Source organism: Acinonyx jubatus, chromosome A2 (genome assembly GCF_027475565.1).
Source record: "Acinonyx jubatus isolate Ajub_Pintada_27869175 chromosome A2, VMU_Ajub_asm_v1.0, whole genome shotgun sequence".
Taxonomy (NCBI): domain Eukaryota; kingdom Metazoa; phylum Chordata; class Mammalia; order Carnivora; family Felidae; genus Acinonyx; species Acinonyx jubatus.
The window spans coordinates 24354250-24373774 of NC_069383.1; the positions used below are offsets into that span (position 1 = coordinate 24354250).

The window sequence follows — 19525 nt, forward strand, 5'->3', positions numbered from 1 at the left end:
CTCTTCCTCTCACAGTTTAAGCACTCTTCTTCTCTTCGTTTCCTGGTTGCACCATTCCAAATCAAGGAAGCTGTCGGAACCAGGGCCACGAAGAGCAACAGGCGATGGCTAAATGATACGCAGGTCACAGGATTAGAGGTTTCAGCACCACTCACAGTTCAGAAGGGCCGTGTGCTGCCATGGCCCCACAGCCTCCTCAGTCTAGTCTGTAGCTTCTACGGTGCTTGCTCAGCTCAGCGGGCCTACAGAGGGCAAAGCAGCCCCGTCTAGAACTCCAACACCAAGCCTGGCATGTTCGTGTTCATCCATCACTCGCAAATATTTCCTGGGAGACAACCTCCTTACTCAGTACTGGTTTGATCCGAGGTAGCCCACCCTTCCATCCACCTACACAGTATGGGGGCATAACCTTTCGTTTGCAGTGCCTGGAGTGAACAGATGGGGCCTGAGTTTGCCTACACTGGCAGGAAACCAGTCTGGGCAGACCCCTCTTTTGCCTGAGGAGGTAGGGGCAGCTATGTACTCCAGGGTGCTATCAGACTGTGGCCAGGGTGTCCTCTGGCGTGCTACTGGCTCAATGCCAGCTGTGGCCAGGAGAGGAACCTCCCACCAGTAAGCTTCTGATTCTCCTCCACAGATCCCTATCAGGATAGGTTTACATTCCCTGGATCTCTAAGGGGGGAGGCCGCTGATGATGTACAGATGAAGCTTTAGTAAAGAGAGCAAAAGGAGCCACTCAAGAGCCCAGATAAAGCCTGGTATCAGGGTTGATCTACCTCCATTTTTCTCATTCTTTCTCTTGCTTAGTTATTGTGAGTAAACAAGTTAAAGAATGTATTTTCTCAGCCCCTCCTCTCCCACCCTTCGTTCTATTTCTCTCATATAGCCTTGACTGAACTTTTTAATACAGTCTTTCCCCCAACTTTGCTTCTGCCATTTACTCTCTGCAGTGCAGACACAATGGACATTTCCGTTAGCGATGAAAACACTGGGCTCAGGGTAAGGAGACCAGACTGAAATGTTGGCTCTGTTGCTTTGTGGACGTACCGCCTTGAACGTGTTATTTGCCCGCCTGTGCTCAGTACCTCCATCTGTAAAATGGAGACAACTCTGGCAATTACTTCACTTGATAAACAAAGACTGAACGAGGACAGATCCAGACAGACATCTTTATGTCTATAGCCGTCCATCCAAGCATCTATGCTTAGTATGGTAGAGCAGTAGTAGATAAGCATCCTAGTAAATGACTTTTGAAGTACATGAGTGAAACCTGAATTCTCATCCACTGGGAGCAAACTGGGGAATCACTTCCATGCTCAAGTTCCTACACATCTGCTCTCTCCCAGTGTTCACATCTTGGCTCTGCCATTTACTACGTAATTTTAAGGCAGCATATGAACGACTAAAGTTGTTATTTGACTGCAAATGCACGATCAAAAGGTCTTGGTAAACAATGGGGAATCCAGCTTTCCTACAACAGAACTGTTTCCAGGAATTCAAGAACTCCTTGCCCAGGTTACTGGGTAGCAGGCAATCCCGAGATATGAGCGTGGATGAACTCAGAGCTGAGAAATCCAGGACCTCCTCATTCTTCAGGATTAGCCCACAAGCAGGTGATAGGGGTTTAACAAGCAAGCTTGCCCAGGTGGAGGGGTGGGGGCACACGGAGAAGAGTCTGGAGGCAGCGCCTGAAAAGAAGCAATATTGAGCCAATGCCATATTCTACGGGCTTCCCAGGGCTTAGCCACAGATGGCTCCACCCCCACAAAGCAGAGAAAAGGGCAGTCTTTTTCGGGGGTGGGAAAAGGCTGACCTAGTCCTGGTCTCCTACACTGGGCTGTCAGATGCCCCAGGGTCTCTTCACCACAAGGCGAAGCAGGTTGCTACGCAGTTCTCACTGAGACCCAGCAACACAGAACAGCTAGTGAAGCCCTCGGGCAGAAGGTTTAAGACCCACCTTTCTCAAGGCTTGGGGAAGAGAAAGGGCGACACTGGGCTGCCAAGAGTGAGAAGCGGTGGCCGCCGCTCGTGAATGAACGGGTTCTCCCCTGGTTTCTGGTAGTTCACCTCAATCTTGCCTGCCGGCTGCTGTGCTGTCCCGGGTCGTCATTCCCCGGGGTCTCCACACTTGGCCTTTCCTTCCACCATTTGCCCTCCCTGCAGCCCTCATTAAGAAAACTACCATTTAAAAGTTAAAACCGAGGAAGGGTGAGAAAATTTGCGAGGGCGGGGGGGGGGGGGGCGGCGCAGGACGAATGTGCATCTGTGCGGCAGCGCGGGGCGGCCCGCGGAGCCCAGGCTCTCGGTCTTCTGGCTCCAAGAGGCCCCAGCCGCCCCCGCGTCCCCACCGTGCATCTCCGAACTCCGCGTATGCTGCCCGGGCCGCGCGCGGCCAGGCGCCCCGTCAGCAGTCGGCGGGGGTGAGGATGACGCGGAACGGGCGGGAGGCCGGCCAACTGCAGCAACACCGCCGCGCCACCCGCTTCCCGGCCCCGGAGCCCACCGCGTCCGGAGCCGGAGGGGGCCCGGCGCCCGGGGGCGGGGCGGGGCACGGACCGCGGTCTCTCCCCCAGCAGCCCCGCCGCTCCAGCCTATCAGCGGCCACCCGGCGGCTCCCTCGGCTGGACCAAAATAGCTGCGAACGCCTGCGACTTGCGCGCGGCCCCTCACTTGACGCTCACTCCGGCTCGTTCGCCCGCTCCGCTCCCCTCGCCTAAAGGGGGCGGGGAGGAAGCGCCGGGGAGGGGGGTGGGGGGTGGGGGAGAGAGAGGAAGGAGGAAGGAAGGAAGGAAGGGAGGAAGGAAGGAAGGGAGGGAGGGAGTCGGACGGAGGCGCGGAGCTCGGGGCTGCGCGGCGCGGCGCTGGAAGGCGCCGGCGTTAACCCCTCGAGGGCAGGCAGCGGAGGGGGAGCGGTGTTAATACATAAGAGCACTGCATCACGCTAATCTTCTCCCCAGAACAGTATGCGTCAGCAGTACATTCACGTTCTGACTGAAGGACAAAAGGATGAGAGAGCAGTCTGCGTGGCTGCTGCCTGCAACACCGCGAGCCCGGCGCGAGGAGGAGACGGTGGGCGCCGAGCGCAGGGGCCCCGCTGCTGCTGCTGCTGCTGCCGCCGCCGCCGCCGCTAGCCAGCGCGGACCATGTTCTCGGGCTCCGAAGCGTTCCCCGCAGCCGCGACCCCCGCTGCTCACGCCACCGCCGGCGCTCGGGCCGCTGCAGCAGTCCGCGGGCGGCGCAGCCACTGAAAGCGCCGCGAGCCAAAGCCCGGAACTCGCTCCCTCCGCACAAAGCCAGAGCCGGCGGCGCGCCGGGGGCCCGGCTGCGGCGGGCGGCGGCGGGCGGTTGCGCGCCACCGGGGGCTGCGGCCGCCGCCGCCGCCGCCGGACCCGCGCCCGCCCCCGGACTCCCTGAAGGGGCCTGCGGTGCGGGCGCGACCCGGCCGCCGCGCGCTTCTCTGGCCGGCGGACCTGGTCCCGGCGCTGCCTCCACGCCGCTGACCCTCAGGGGGCTGGACGGACTGCTGCTCCTCGCGCCGGCAGACGGCGGGCTGGGAAACTAAGCCCAGTTTTGGTCTTTTTAACCCTTGAGAGAAGAGGCGAGCAAAGAAGGGGGTGTGTGTCTGGGGAGGGCGAAGGAGCCGCGAACACCTCCTCTTAACTCTCGCAGCCCCGCGGGCGAACGACTGCATCAGCTGCCTCCGGCCGGAACCGCCGACACAAGGAGAGGGGGCAGCGCAGCAGTGAGCGAGCGAGCGAGCGCGGCCTGGGAGGCTTCGGGGCGCCCCCTCACCCCCGCCGGGTGGCAGCCGCGGGAGCGGGCTGGGGGCGCCGGAGGCACGCTCCGGCGATGAAGCGGCTTCCCCCGTGGCTGGTGCGAGCCGGTGCCAGGGTCCAAGGACAAAGCAGGGAAGCGCTGGTGGCGCCGCTCCTCGCGCTGAGGGGGGGGCATGCACCTGCATAGCCCGCCGGGCCTCGGCTCTCCCCGGCGCGCCTCAACTCCGCTGCTTCGCCGTAGCCTGCTCCGGATTTACTAGAAGCCATTTTGTCTCCCCCACCCCTCCCCTCCCCTCCCCTCCCCTCCGCCCTCCCCGCCCCCTCCACTCCCCCCCTCCCCCCGTTTTGTTAATTAAAACTAAGAAGTAAGAATGGCAACGACGTGGCCGGCTCCCGTGGAGAACGCTTAAGGACACCACGCCAATTCCTTCCTTCCGAGGTAGGTGACAGCGACTCACTGGGTGGGGATGGTTGCCGCGGGGGAGAGAAAGTCTCGGCTTTCCGAGGGCTCGCCTTGAGGGGGGCTGGAGACAGGGGCCACGCTTTAGTTGGGCATGCTTTTATTCCGCCGGTCCGCTCCGTCTCTCTAATCGCCCCCTCCCCACCTCCTTCTCCAGATGGAAAGAGGAGCTCCTAGCTCATTTAAGCCGGGGTAGGGCTGGTTCTCCTTTCCGAGCCAAAATCCCAGGCGATGGTGAATTATGAACGTGCCACACCATGAAGCTCTTGTGGCAGGTAACTGTGCACCACACCTGGAATGCCGTCCTGCTCCCCGTCGTCTACCTCACGGCGCAAGTGTGGATTCTGTGTGCAGCCATCGCCGCTGCCGCCTCCGCCGGGCCCCAGAACTGCCCATCCGTTTGCTCGTGCAGTAACCAGTTCAGCAAGGTGGTGTGCACCCGTCGGGGCCTCTCGGAGGTCCCTCAGGGTATTCCCTCCAACACCCGGTACCTCAACCTCATGGAAAACAATATCCAGATGATCCAGGCCGACACCTTTCGCCACCTCCACCACCTGGAGGTCCTGCAGCTGGGCAGGAACTCCATCCGGCAGATCGAGGTGGGGGCCTTCAACGGCCTGGCCAGCCTCAACACCCTGGAGCTGTTTGACAACTGGCTGACAGTCATCCCCAGTGGGGCCTTTGAGTACCTGTCCAAGCTGCGGGAGCTCTGGCTTCGCAACAACCCCATAGAAAGCATCCCCTCTTATGCCTTCAACCGGGTGCCCTCCCTCATGCGCTTGGACTTGGGGGAGCTCAAGAAGCTGGAGTACATCTCTGAGGGCGCTTTTGAGGGACTGTTCAACCTCAAGTACCTGAACCTGGGCATGTGCAACATTAAAGATATGCCCAATCTGACCCCCCTGGTGGGGCTGGAGGAGCTGGAGATGTCAGGGAACCACTTCCCTGAGATCAGGCCTGGCTCCTTCCACGGCCTCAGCTCCCTCAAGAAGCTTTGGGTCATGAACTCACAGGTCAGCCTGATTGAGCGGAACGCTTTTGATGGGCTGGCCTCACTTGTGGAACTCAACCTGGCCCACAATAACCTCTCTTCTTTGCCCCATGACCTCTTTACCCCACTGAGGTACCTTGTGGAGTTGCACCTACACCACAATCCCTGGAACTGCGATTGTGACATTCTGTGGCTAGCCTGGTGGCTTCGGGAATACATACCCACCAATTCTACCTGCTGTGGCCGCTGTCATGCTCCCCTGCACATGCGTGGCCGCTACCTGGTGGAGGTGGACCAGGCCTCCTTCCAGTGCTCTGCCCCCTTCATCATGGATGCCCCTCGGGATCTCAACATCTCCGAGGGTCGGATGGCGGAACTTAAGTGTCGGACTCCCCCAATGTCCTCCGTGAAGTGGCTGTTGCCCAATGGGACAGTGCTCAGCCACGCCTCCCGCCACCCGAGGATCTCTGTCCTCAACGACGGCACCTTGAACTTTTCCCACGTGCTGCTCTCAGACACCGGGGTATACACTTGCATGGTGACCAACGTGGCAGGCAACTCCAACGCCTCGGCCTACCTCAACGTGAGCACGGCCGAGCTCAACACCTCCAACTACAGCTTCTTCACCACAGTCACAGTGGAGACCACTGAGATCTCACCTGAGGATACGACGCGCAAGTACAAGCCTGTTCCTACGACGTCCACTGGTTATCAGCCGGCATATACCACCTCCACCACGGTGCTCATTCAGACCACCCGTGTGCCCAAGCAGGTACCCGCGACAGACACCAATGATAAGATGCAGACCAGCCTGGATGAAGTCATGAAGACCACCAAGATCATCATTGGCTGCTTTGTGGCAGTGACTCTGCTAGCTGCCGCCATGTTGATTGTCTTCTACAAACTTCGTAAGCGGCACCAGCAGAGGAGTACAGTCACAGCCGCCCGGACAGTTGAGATCATCCAGGTGGACGAAGACATCCCAGCGGCGGCGTCTGCGGCAGCAACAGCAGCTCCGTCCGGTGTATCAGGTGAGGGGGCAGTAGTGCTGCCCACAATTCATGACCATATTAACTACAACACCTACAAACCAGCACATGGGGCCCACTGGACAGAAAACAGCCTGGGGAACTCTCTGCACCCCGCAGTCACCACAATCTCTGAACCTTATATAATTCAGACCCATACCAAGGACAAGGTACAGGAAACTCAAATATGACTCCCCTCCCCCCAAAAACTTACAAAATGCAATAGAATGCACACACACACACACACACACACATACACACACACACACACACACACACACAAGACAGCAACTTTTGTACAGAGTGGGGAGAGACTTTTTCTTGTATATGCTTCTATATTAAATCTACGGGCTGGTAAAAGAAACAGATTATATTAAAATTTAAAAACAAAAATTCAAAACAAAACTATTTTCTAACTTGTAAGTTCTATTTAAAGGGGGGAGTGGGGTTCTTGGGAACGTTGTGGGGTAGAAGCCACAAGTCAACTTGCTATGATGCCAGAAGGGATTTCTGATACAAGGCTGAAACTGCTAAGATAAACTAAAACAACAACAAATATCCCTAAAGAGGTAGGGTGTGGGCTGCTGAGGGGTGGGGTGGGGGTGGGGGTAGACTGTCATTTTTTAGAAGATGCTTCACAGCATACAGGAATACCCATTTCTATAGACACCTTTCTTAAGCTGAGAGCTGTCTTTGCAAATTTATTTTAAAAAGAAATACAAAAAAAGCACCGAGAATTTGTACTGTGCTGAAGTGTCGAGAGGCAATAATTTTTTTTTTCTTCAGAGGCCAAGGGGAAGATAGATCTGTAAATGTATTCTAAACAGGAAAACCACCAAAATTTAAATGACTCCTTAAAGGGGCTCGGTCTTTCCGTCTGTCCATGTGCACAAGGCTCCTTGGTTTGTGCACTGGGACACGCGCGTGCCCCGCCTGACAGCGCGCCTCGGGAAGGAGCAGAGAAGGAAGGGGGCTGGCGTAGCTCTCAGTCAAATGCTTTCACATTGCACCAGATTCCTGCAGATGGGTTTAACCCACTCTCTGCAGGGCATGTGTCTATTCAGGGTTTCCCTTGAGGGGGAGGAGGCCCCCCCCAAGGGGGTGTGGCCACAGAGGGGGGGTGGGAAGGGAGAGCAGAAGCAGAGAGAATGTATTCACAGGAGGCCATAAATTAGTATGGTGCCATGTCCACCTGTTGTTCCTGGTATCTGACAAATGATTGTAGACAATGATGGCATTTTATGATTTTTTATAAAGGTTTTGTTTGTTTTAAGGTGGAGAAGGCGGAGAGGCTGGGATTGGGGAGCTTGGGGGAGTGGAAGCTTTTCTCATGCTTGTGATTTGGTGACTATTCTAAATGCTGATTCATTAGGGATTATTACAGCTGATGTCAACTGGTTGTGGTGATGGGGTGGGGGCAGAAAACATGAGTGGAGAGAGAAAAAGGGCACAGGCTCATTTCAAGTACAATGAAGCCTTTACTAAACAGGATGGTTCACAAAAAAGATGTGAATCCACAGTTAAAACAAAAGTGATATACATGCACACAAGAAGTGAGTTCTGCAAGGAGTCCTGTGGAACGTGGCACAGTGGGGGGAAGGCTTCCCTCTCCCAGGCCGACCTCAGGAGGAGGTGGAGGAGAAAGGGTGGGCGTGGGCGGGGAAGGCAGAGATCTCTGTTATTCTGGTCCATTTAATGCTGTAACTTCTTTCATTTATTATTTTAGCTTTAAAAAGAAATAAAGGGTTCAGATTTGAAAGGGGTGGGATGGGTGGGTGGGGGGGAATGCCAACAAAAGAACACTGATTGTAATGTGAGAAAAGTGTATTTTTGTATTTTAATAAATATTGTTCAATTTTTAATCCAATGTCCCCAAAGGGTTAAATTGAATAAGGTCCTATAGATCCTTATAAGCATTAACCAAGTCATTTCTATTTAAAGAAAAAAAGGCAAAGGGAGGGGAGACGTAAGGTGGGAGGGGAAGACAATGTTAAATTTCTTTCAAGTATGGGAAAATGCTAAAGCTGTCAACAGTCTTTCCTTAGCTTAAATAAAAAGCACCCCAATTCTAGTGCACCTTCCAAAAGCTAAGTGTGTTAGTCCCTGGCTTTGTTGGGGGTAGAACCAAATTCCTGATGCCCTGGAAAAGCAGGGGAAATGGGTCAGCCTCAGCTCCTGGGACCAGGCCAGAAGTTAAATGCCACCTCAGCAGAAGCTGCTGGTCAGGCAGCACCAGCTCTATCTACCCAGAGACCCTGGGGGACCTGGATTTAAGAGGTCTGCAATAATGCTGTTTGGCTTAAACTTCCCACAGGCAGTGTTCCTTCTGTTCTCTGGGTGCTGAATAGTCAAACATGTCTCGGTGGTGGTGGGTGTCTGTCTCCTGATGCTTATCGAGTACTGACGTCCAGGGACGCTGCATGAACCGGGACCCTGCGTCTCCTCAGCGTTTTTATACTAATGCAGGGAATCGGGACTGAGTGGGTGTGATCTCCCTGGCACTGAACGGGGAGAGAGGCAGGCAGCACTTTGCAGCAGTTGGCTAAGAAAAGGGCCAATTCTTAATCCCCTGGGTAGATATGTGTCCTTTCTGGGTCTCAGTGTTTGTGGTAGCATGCGTGCATGCATGGCACACCTTTAGAAACTGTCACTCACATTTCCAGGCTCCAAATACACGTTCCCTCTGGCTCTCCTTTTACCGCCGTAGCTACCCCCCATAACACGAGAAAACTGCAGCAAAGGGTGGGACTTGGCCAGGACCAGCTGAAAAAGCAAGAAATTATCCCTTTCCCAGCACCACAAGACAACTCGGGCTGTTCAGAACAGCTTCCTGGGTACACATTCAGAGGCAACTGTGGACAAAGCGGCTGCTTCAGAAACAGAGGATGTGGGGCCAGGTTTCCTAACCTTTTTTGGCAGCTATTTGGATAGTTAGGGATTGTACAGTCGCTTTGGAATGATGAAGGGTCTGTGGCTGAACCAGAGGTCTGAGGGGAGGGGTACAGAAATGGTCCTAAAACATTCCCGGGGAAGAGTCCTAAGAACAAACATTGTCCTGGGGGCTGAGTGTGTTGCCATCTTGGGATCTGAGGGAGAAGCGCTTTCCAGAAGAAACCTGAAAGGAGGTGGGGGAGACTGAGAGCTGGTTCTTGGGTTGAAGTGTCCTTAGGGCTGCAAGGGTAGTTCCTTTCTGCTCTGGGCCCACTCTTTGAGCTGGGCACCGTTTCAGCTTTTACAGCAGCAAACCTCCATTGCCGTAATGGTGGGTATTGCCTCCTTCGTAGCAGGCACCTGGGACAGCTTTTCAGAGAGGAGTCCCATGAGCACCGAAAGTGCAGGCTTTCATGCTGTGTTGGTGACTCATCCTCAGGCCTGACGGCCAAGCTATGGGACATGGGTTGGTAGCTCTTCAGGGGAGTAGTGTGTAGCAACACATTAGAGGGAAAGACTGCTGCTGATTATATGGAGTTAAAGAATTTTCTAAGGGCCATGAAAGATCATTTAGTCTAATCTTTTTACATTTTATGGTCAAGGAAACAGCCCCAGAGAAACTGAAAGATATCTCCAAGGTCACACTGCTAGTCAGTGGAAGAGGTGGGACTGAAACCAAGATCTCTGGACTCCCAAGTCAAATGTGCCTTCTTCACTCAGGCTCTTCTGGGCTATCAAGAACCTATTTCTTTCCCTGCCACTGTGCAGTAAAAATGGGACCTTCCTCCAGATATTGCTGTGTTCTCTTCTCCTTTTTGGGGTGCTCAATCTCCTTCAGAACTGGCTGTACTGCCCCCCAAGTTCTGACCAGAATTCTGACCACAGGGGGTCCCACAGCTGGCCAAAGGGCCACGTGTGCTCACTAAGGGGTTAGATCCTCAGGACTGTACATAATAGCTTGCGATTTGGAGGTTCAGTGGCAGACGGCTGCTGGAGAAAGGGTGACGTCAGACCAGGCAGGGTGTTCACAAAGGGAAAGGTAGCTTGGCCTTCTCCCATCCTCAGCCTTGGAAGCTCTGCAGAGTTGAGGATTGACAGAGGTCTTAAAGCACCTACCAGAACAAGTTCTCCACAGTGGAATGGTTTCTGCTTATTTGGCTCAACAATGAGACTGTCGGGGGGGTGGGGGTGGGGTCCTTAACGTCTCTCCTCCACTGTACCTACCCCAGCCCCAGCTCTGTAAGTGCCATGCTGTGGCTGCCACTCCCATAATCTGCTCTAGGCCTTTTAACGCTCTTCGGTGTTCCGCTGCATCTTATTATCAAAGAAGGGAGAGTAGACAGGACAGTTTCTAAGGTCTAGAGACACTGGCTTTATCAGGGCTGTTTAACATGTATTGAGGCCAAGAACTTGCTGGGTGCTGGGTAGAACAATGTAGTAAAGAGTCCCTGGCAAAACAATTCCTGTTATTGGTGGGGAAGAGGTCCAGAGTCCATGGCCATTGACAGTGGAGAGTTCTGGCTTCCTTCTGTGGAGATGGACAGAGACTAGGACAGGGCTAAGGGGGGCCTTACACAGCCCAGACTACTACCTCAGGGGGCAAGAGCCCACAATTAAGGCCCTAACATTTTACTGCAACAAAGCGGCAGGGGATTAAAATTAGAGAAGAAGAAGAAGAAGAGAGAGAGAACATTTATATCCAAACATATGTCTGATTTTATCTCCTCTGCTGGTGCTCAGCACTACATGCCATCGGCTAATGCGGGCACTGTTCACGCCATTTCTAAATCCTGCCTCAGCCTAAACCGCAAGGCAGTTTTTGGCTCAAAAGCACCTCTCCTGGTCTTCATGCATTCAGAAAACACCCTTTACCCCTGAAGGGGTGAGAAGGGTTTGGGCAGTGAATTAAGGTTGTTTTCATCTTTGCGTTAAATTTCAAATGAAGCAAATTGCTTCTTGAAGCAGCGACAAATGCTTCAGGAACCACATCAGTGAAATGTACATATCTATAAAGCAGCAATATAGCGTAGTGCTTACAAGTATAGACTTTGGATCTGGTCTTCCTGGGTTGAATCTCAGCTCCATCGCTTACTACCTGTGTGACTTTGGATAAATACTCAGTTTATTCATATGTAAAATGGACATATTAGTATCTACGATCTCACGGCTTCACAGGTTGTTGTGAAAACTGAAATTATATGTATAAAGTCATACTTAAGAGTGGTGACTGGCATCACGTAGTAACGCTGTATTGTTGGTAGTTATCTGATGACAAACATAAGGACCAACTGACCAGCCCCCAGTCACTACCACCTCGATTCTAGAACCTCATCTGTGCCCAGAGAGAACATTATTGAGCTATTCCAGAGAGGAACGATGCTTACTCAGAAGTTGGGGACAGGGGGACAGTACCATGTAACCAAGGCCAGGCCCAGAGGGAAAGAGGGGTTGTACTTTTCCCTCCAGGAAACCAGTGCCTTGTGCTCTGTTCCCTAATCCAGCTCTCCAGCTGGCCCAAGGTGCTGCTTCCGTCCCGGAAGAGATTACCTTTCCTTGCGCTAAGCCAGAAGAAAGGAAAGGTGCTGCTGTTGGTGGTGATGCACAAGCTGAGGGCTGGGCCAGGAATCCTTTACCTAAGAAACCTTGTTCCTTTCCTAAGAGGATAAGCTTCCTGGAGGCTTTTCCACCTATCCCTGTTTTTCTGTCAGGGTGCCTTACCAAGGGTAGGGCAGGGGAGGGCTGAGGCACCTGGAGGGAGAAGGCAGGACAGAGAGGAGCTGCTGGGGCTTCAAAGCAGAATTAAAGGGCAGAAAAGAAGACCAGAATTTGAGTAAGTGAGAGTAGAATGGAGCTATATGGCAGATAGACAGGCTAAGGGTCTGCAATGCAGTTAAGGAGGAAAGCCAGGGAGATTCCGCTGTCCTAGCAAGCAAGAGGCTGGCTGGACCCTGGATGGGGGAGGACCAGTCCGATATTCGTGGCATGGGACAGAGGAGAAGAAAAGCAGGGAGATCAACTTTCCAAGAGAAGTCTAAGAGAGAAAGCATTCTGATTTCCTAATGAGTGGCTAGAATTCGATTTTCGGACGATCACAGGTTTTGTGCTCTGGTACATGCCAGCTCTGCTGTCAGTACTTGGGCCAAACCACCCACAACAGTCCTGTTCTCTATCCTGCAGGCTGGCCAACTGCCAGGGGGAAACAGCCCAGTCCTTAGGACCGTAACCTAATCTGGACCCTGACCGGCTCACTCAGGGGTCTGCACTGAACCTGGTTCCTCATTTCTATGAGGGCAAAGACAGGGAGAGAGAAGTGGGTGCAAGTCACTGCGGATCCACGAAAAGAGTATTACTCCAGAGGGGAGGGTATTACATAAATTGTGTTTTTCCATAAAAATGAGGACATGGACCCTGGCAGTGAGTCAGAGAGATTAGGCTGAGGCCTATGGGGGCCATCTCTGGGAGAAGCTCTCCTGTCAAATAGTGTTAGCATTTAAGACGATGGTGTCTTCCCTAACTTACCCCATCAAGATTTCTGACCCTCCAGTAGGGAAGCATGGAGAGGAAAGGCTGCTCTATTGCCAGGTGTGGGGACTCGATGGAGCAGAGTAGTAGTTAGCCTTTCATGGTCATTCATTCTGTGCACCTAGGAACAATACTAGAACAATTACTAGAGATTTTATTACCAAATGCCAAAGGAACAGTCCTTGGTCCACTAGTTTCTTTAATACTCACTCACCTCCTTTTAACCCCACTAATAAGTAGCACCCTCCAGTAACATTTTTTTAATGTTTATTTATTTTTGAGAGAGAGAGAGACAGAGTGTGAGTGGGGGAAGGGCAGAGAGGGAATGAGACACCAGAGGGAATCCGAACCAGGCTCCAGGCTCTGAGCTGTCAGCACAGAGCCTGACACAGGGCTTGAACTCACAAACTGTGAGATCATGACCTGAGCTGAAGTCAGACACTCAACCATCTGAGCCACCCAGGTGCCCCAATAACTCTTATATCAGGGTGTTTCCCTCTATAATCCCCATCTGAGTACAGTCATCTGCCACGATAGGACCTAGGCCATTTTTGCAAGATCGTTCCACTCTAGAAGATTGATGGCTCTTTCTTCCGACAGGCCTCATGCGTTTCCTCTTCCAAGGCAACTCCTTCATCTATCTGAAAGTTCCTTTAAGGTCTCACCTCTGGTTTCCCCATGTCTGCACTGGTGCTGATGTAGTCACTAGATTAAATCACTCGACCTGCTCAATGAGTCAGCATGGATGACTGAGAAGAGCTTTCACACACTAACTGTTCCCTATGCAAAGTTTGGTTTCTTGGCCTCCGGCTACTTCTTCCTAGAGTCTTCAAGGGTCTGGCTTCTTCCCTTCTATCTACTCATCCAGGTTCATTAAGACCATTCAGGCAGCTTCTCCCACTCAGATTCCGCCCTGTAGGTGAACTGAATGAGTTACAGACAGCTCTCCGCACAGGCAGTTCCTTGCACAGATAGGGCAGGAGTGTTTGCAGGAATGCTCAGTGTGTCCCTTACAAAAGGCCCAGCACAGGCCCAGAAATGGAGCTGAGGCCTCAGATACACACAGCCTGTTCCTGCAGCCTACCAGCTGCAGTGGTTACAAGTTATAATCTATTACCATTGCAAGAAGACTTAATTTCTGGACTTAAGGGAAGTCGGATAAACTTTATCCTATTAGCTCTGCTGTGAGACTTGACAATGGCTTCCTTCTGACATGACAGCATATTCTTCCAATTCATCTCTTTAAGGGGATGGAGTGGGAGAGTCTGGAATAAGAAAGGAGGGAGGGCCAAGGAAGAGACTGCTAAAGGAATCAGGGAATTCTAATTTTTTAATTAGAAATGAGGAGGGGGCTTGAAGACACATGACAAGGCTGAGATATCTCGAAGCATGTTTGCATTTCATTTTGTTACTCTGATGAGGGAAGTGAGTGCACCTACTGGGTGTATCGTATGCATGTGTGTCAGAAGAAGGCTCTGAAGCTACAGAGAAGCCTGAAAACAAGAAGAATAAGGAACTGGCCTATTCCATACTCTTCTTGTTTCAGCCTGCTGTGCCTGCAGGGTAGCTTTCCCTTTCCTTAGTCCCTATGCCACATTCCTGTTGTAAGTCCACATCTCTTCTGACCAGTGGTATCATGTCCGTTGAGGGCACCTTCACATCCTGGGGGTGTCATCAAGGCTGGCCAACCTTGGGGTGGCAAGACACTGAGGACAGAGTGATGGTTTATAGCTTCAAAATTCAGAGATGTGGAAACAGTGAAGGGAATTTCCAAGTTAACTCAGAGAATCTAATTGAACCCCCTTATTTTACTTATGAGGAAAATGAAGTCCAGGGGACTTTCCTAGGTGTCACATAGCTGGTGATGCAGAGACCAGATCTCTGGTGTCTGGGTTCTCAACCCAGCACTGCTGAACACCAACAGCGCCATGGTGACTGACAAATCCGGCGGGTGCCATTTACAGAAACCACAGAGTGATTAGTGCCCCTGGAGGTTGCAATTTGGTACGATCCCTTACAGTTTGCTTCCAGGGAGAGAAGGGGAAGGCCTTTCACACCAGCACCTTATCTGTGCTTAATGCTCTGAGACGGTGACCACTCATGACTTCATTCAAACAGCTAGCGCTGAGGAATCAGGCAACTTTTCCTTTCTCTTCAACCACAGATGTTCCAAGGCATGTGAGTTCTGATGGCAGCCCAAACGGGTAATACATTAAAAGGAACATTTGTTGCTTATGCCATTCTCCCTTCCCTCACAAGAGCAAAGAGCTGTGAGGTAAAGAACTCGTATCCCTGTGCAGGGAAGGCATACAGAAGCTAAATCATGTTAGAGGTCTGTTCAAGGTCAAGATGACCACTGACAAGCGGAGTCCTGCTTCCATGTCGCTTGCCTTCCCCAGTACTGTGTAAGTGAGGGGACCCTTGCGGGGAAAGCTTAGACGGCCCAGGTTGACTCGGAGCCTTCCCTGAAACAGAGTCTAAGAGGCTACTAAATGTCTCCTCTTCCCCCATATCAACAAATCCTCTGTTGGGAAATGGAGTGGTCCTGGCTATAATTTTATCGCATACATTTAATTAGAATCTGTCTCCTTCGCGATGGTTTTAAGCCAAGTCCCAGTAGAAACATTCTAAAAGAACAGCCGCTTTCAACCAAGGATCTTTTAACCAAGTTAATTTAGCAGAAATTTGCCATCTTGGATGGGATAGCGTTACCTCTCTTTTTTGACTTCAAAGCTGGGAAGAGAAGGGAGGTGGAGAACGCAGAGAAATAAAGAGGAGGGCGGGGGCTTCAAGCAAATGAGTTTTTGTCTATTAAGGAGTGGTAATTTCTGCTAGCTCCCCTAGAGACTGGTCCCCTCCAATAATGGCCTGACTCTAATGATTCCCACTCCTAAGCAACAGCCTGTGTTCTGCTGGTGTTGAGACAAACTGTGCCAGAGAAATTCCCTTTCTCTCGGAGGTGCTGCTATCATTATGCAGGATAATCTCTCCTAGCCAGCCAGGAGGATATGCTCTTGGTAGAGAGCGAGAAAGAGAAGGAGAAAGAATGCTCTTTTCCAGCAGGCACGGTACTGCTGACCTAGGATATGAAAGGCTGAGTAAGAGGTTAGAGATTAGTGATAAGAGGAGAAGGGCGGGAACTCTGGACAAAAGGGAAAAGTGAAAGTGAAAGCTTTGGTGCCTCCTGAGGAGTGATGGACTCAATGCAAGACAAGCCCTGGCTGGTTGGAAAGCAGGGGGAGGTCTTGGGGTGTGGACTGTGGGGGTGGGTTGAGCTCAGACACCTTGGACAAAAACTGACGAGCATTTGAGATGTGAAACATGGTGAGAAGTTCACCGGAATCAATTCTGGCCCCTAAATATGGATCATTTCCAGGGCAGAAGTACAAGGATGTGGGCTGACGTGGAAATCGGGGTGACGGCCATTACCGAGGCTGTGGTGCCCTCCCGTTCTGCCCTCTCCCTTCTCAGACACTGAATCAGTGGGGAAAGCTAATACTGCAGCTCTAGTTTTTGCTGAGGCTGCTGCCGGCGGTCTTGAGTAGGGGGTGGGGAGTCCCCTTGTTTTGCCCCCGGTGGCTTCCTTGTGATGGAGACGGAGTGCTTCCAGAGGCTGCCTTGCCAGATGTGCCAGCAGGCAGCCCGGCCAGAGAGCCTGCGGTGCAGACAGATGCCCTGGGCCGTATTCAGGATGGCGAGACCCTTTATGGTCCTGCGGCTGGGCTCTGGGGCAGTGCCAGAGCGGCAGGGTAATGTTCCTCAGCCAGATTCATTTCCCCCCAAACCTCTTCAAATATGTGGGCCATGGAGGGAGGCAAATTTAATTAAATTACTATGTCACGGGCCGCCCTTCCCAGGCAAGGGCTAAAAATGGGCTCACGCTGACACGCAGACCCATTTGTGTACACAGAGCATGCGTTTCTTTGTGCTTGGGCTGTCAGCAGCTGGATGGGGCTGGCAGTGCCCGGTGCTGGCCCCTTTGCTGCGGCAAGGCAGAGTCAACGATAATCCAACCCAGGCCCCGTACGGCTCTGATGACCTTTTCCTTTCTACTTAAAAGATGACTGAGCGGCATTCCCCCTTCCTGCATCGGTTCATTTCTCCTCATGTGCCTCTCTTGCTGACACCCAGGACTTTCCTGTAAGGCGGTGCAGTGTGCTGAGCTGGGGAAGGAGGAATGAAGCTGCGGAGAGGTGTGATTCAGAGTGTTGCACGGGCAGGGTTTGTTTGGCTTGGCAGGAGATAGAGGGGTCTCCCTGGTGATTCTCCGGAGTGCTACTTCAGCAGTTCCCCATTGGCAACTCCGTGCTGCCTGGAGAACCATTTTCAGGTGCCAGCAAAAGCAAAGCTTTCTCTCCCCCGTCCCCGCACGAATGGCACGGTTGATACAGAACCCGACCATCACACAGAGGCAAGGGAGTTCAGTAGCAACCAGAACCATTTCGTATGTGGAAATCAACAACCCAAATAAATGCTGGCTGTGCTGTACCTGTCACCCCCACGAGGTCATTCCATCTCCTTTCCATTCTGGAAGTTGAGGCCTTACTGCTCCAGTTTACAGAATGCCACGGGGGTGAGGATTTTGCCCATGAGTAGTGCTGCTGCCGTGAAATGGCCTGAGGTGGAATCAATCAGGTGTGCTGCGTAGAGTAGGAGACACCAAGAGTGTGGCGGTGGGTTTTTCCATTTGGGATTAAGACCCCGGAAATGTCCGCTGGGGAGTCTTTTCCCCATTTGTCCCCTGGGAGAATGAAGCCATCTCTCAGGTCTAAAACTTTAGTAAATGCTACACGTGGAGGCTGAGAGGTAGCCCTGTACTGAGACAACAGGAAAAATCTTCCTGAGCACTTAGCAGTCATCCTTACGCACCCTCTCAGGTCCAGGGCATCCTGGCATCGAGCGGACACCCAGGTGACAGAGGCAGCACGAGCTGTGGCAGGTTTATAGGCAGGCAGTGCCACAGTGAGTACAGAGGGCAGAAGATGGGGGCAGAAGCTTCCTATCCCAATCTCCAAGCCTCTGAACTTGCTCTTATGTTATGAGGGACCCAGCAGGAAGGAAAGGCAGCACCCCCCTCTGGAGCTCTGCTGTCTCCCTGACTGGAGTTGGGCAACTCCAGGGCCATCCTCGTTCATATAATTGGGGATGGGGTGGCGGTGCATCTGCCATAGGTTTCTGGCTACAAATCTGATGGTTACTTTCAAATACTGTCAATTTGGGTCCTTGGGACCCAACTCAAGAACCTGGACTTGAGAACCTGACTCATGAGAGTGCCCATGAATCATTCTCAGTCCAACAGTGTTAACTGACTAGAATTTGTGGATCAAAAACAAAAGCAGGCCTGTCACTAAGATGCGGTCATAGTAGACAACAAGAGATCCAAAAGAGTAGATTTCCTGTGGTTAGGAGGTTAAGCAGCAACGGTAGCAGAAAGCTAGAGCAACATATAATGCTACAGGGAAGCCATGAAGAACATGAAATTGACCAGCTTGGTGATACCTATCATGTGGCATCAGAGAAACAAAAAGGTTCCTGGGTAAGTGACTATGCCAAAGGATCTTTTCTTCCTTACCTGACAAGTGGGGCAGAAGAGAACCGACTCCATCCCTAGGTTGTAGGTAGCCATGACATTTGGAGTGGAATAAGGCCCCTTGATCCCATTTCACCCACATGGCCCCAATGTTCGCTAGGACAGAGAGCACTCACCAAATGCCTGGCCTGGAACTATGGAGATAAAAGCAGATACCTCTTCAAGCAGCCTCTGTTTTCTTTAGTCAGTATGTAATTGGTTGTTGGGTGCCAGCAGAGATGTTTTATCATTATTAAGGATTAAAAACATCCTTACCTTGAAGAAAACACCCCAGGGGATAATATATCTCAGGTCTGATATTCCCCTATAAAAACGGTTGGCTTTGGGGGCTTATGTTCCTGTGTAAGCAGCCTAGGATAGGGACCGTTTTCTCCATAGGAAAAAAAAAAAGTCTTGAAATAATGTAACAGCTAAGTAAGCCTCAGGATGAATCATGTGGATATTAGTACTGCTAAACCAATGGCATTCCAAAGCTGCTGGGGTCCCTTAGGTTTACACATGACGGAAATAAGCTGGTTTATTTGCTTTGTGTGCCCCATCCCAAACCACACAGGTGGAGTAGTGCTCCCTCCCTGCTGCCGGCTGTTGCTAGAGGGTATGGGTGTAGGTCTCTCTCAGAGAGAACCTACTAGATGGAACACCCTGTGCCTTGCCCACGGGCTCAGCAGTGAGCTACCGTGGAGAAAGGCAGAGTGAGGCCCCAGGGCTACTTCAGCACAGCGTTCTTCTGTACAAGGTCACCTACAACCCCTCTCACATTTGTTCCCCGTCACTTCATTTCTCTTGGAGAGGGACAAGGAGAAGGAAACGGATTGATAACAATGGTGTATCACAGGGCACCACCTTTCAGCACCTTGAACTGGACTGCAGAGCTGAGAGGTGGCTCACCAAGAGGTTGTCAAGTCTACATTTAAGGGAGGAAAGGGAAGGAAAAGAAGGAAAGGTGCTATCTGGCACCATCGCTCCCCTCCGTCTCTCTCAGCTCCCAGTAATACTCAGGAAGCAGAGTGGGTGGAACTAAGCATGTTTGCAAAAACAGATTAGTTCTGAGGCAGGCTGAAAAGTATTTTCTACACAACGTGAACTCAGACCCTGCCGCACCCTTGTCTTATGTGCTTCAGGTAAAGTTGTTGTCATGTTTCCTAGGTTAATATGCCAGAGCACGAACTAAGAGTGGTCTTCAGCTGAGCCCCAGGTTGACCTGCGGGCAAGGCATGGCCCAGCCCC

At 52.2% G+C, this 19525-nt stretch overlaps 2 protein-coding genes across 3 annotated transcripts in view; one reads left to right on the forward strand and one right to left on the reverse strand.

Annotated features, from left to right (window-relative positions):
- Positions 1–19525, reverse strand: part of SND1 (staphylococcal nuclease and tudor domain containing 1) — a 420776-nt gene that overhangs the window by 54583 nt on the left and 346668 nt on the right. The gene's annotated exons all lie outside the window — the stretch shown is intronic.
- LRRC4 (leucine rich repeat containing 4) lies at positions 4077–6820 on the forward strand. The gene is made up of 2 exons (XM_027075405.2): positions 4077–4215; positions 4394–6820. Exon 2 carries the CDS (start codon positions 4494–4496, stop codon positions 6444–6446), a length of 1953 nt encoding a protein of 650 aa, XP_026931206.1. The 5' UTR covers positions 4077–4215; positions 4394–4493; the 3' UTR covers positions 6447–6820.

What these genes read in the sequence shown, in the direction of transcription:
- LRRC4 (XM_027075405.2), top strand. Translation starts at nt 4,494, where the DNA reads ATGAAGCTCTTGTGGCAGGTAACTGTGCACCACACCTGGAATGCCGTC.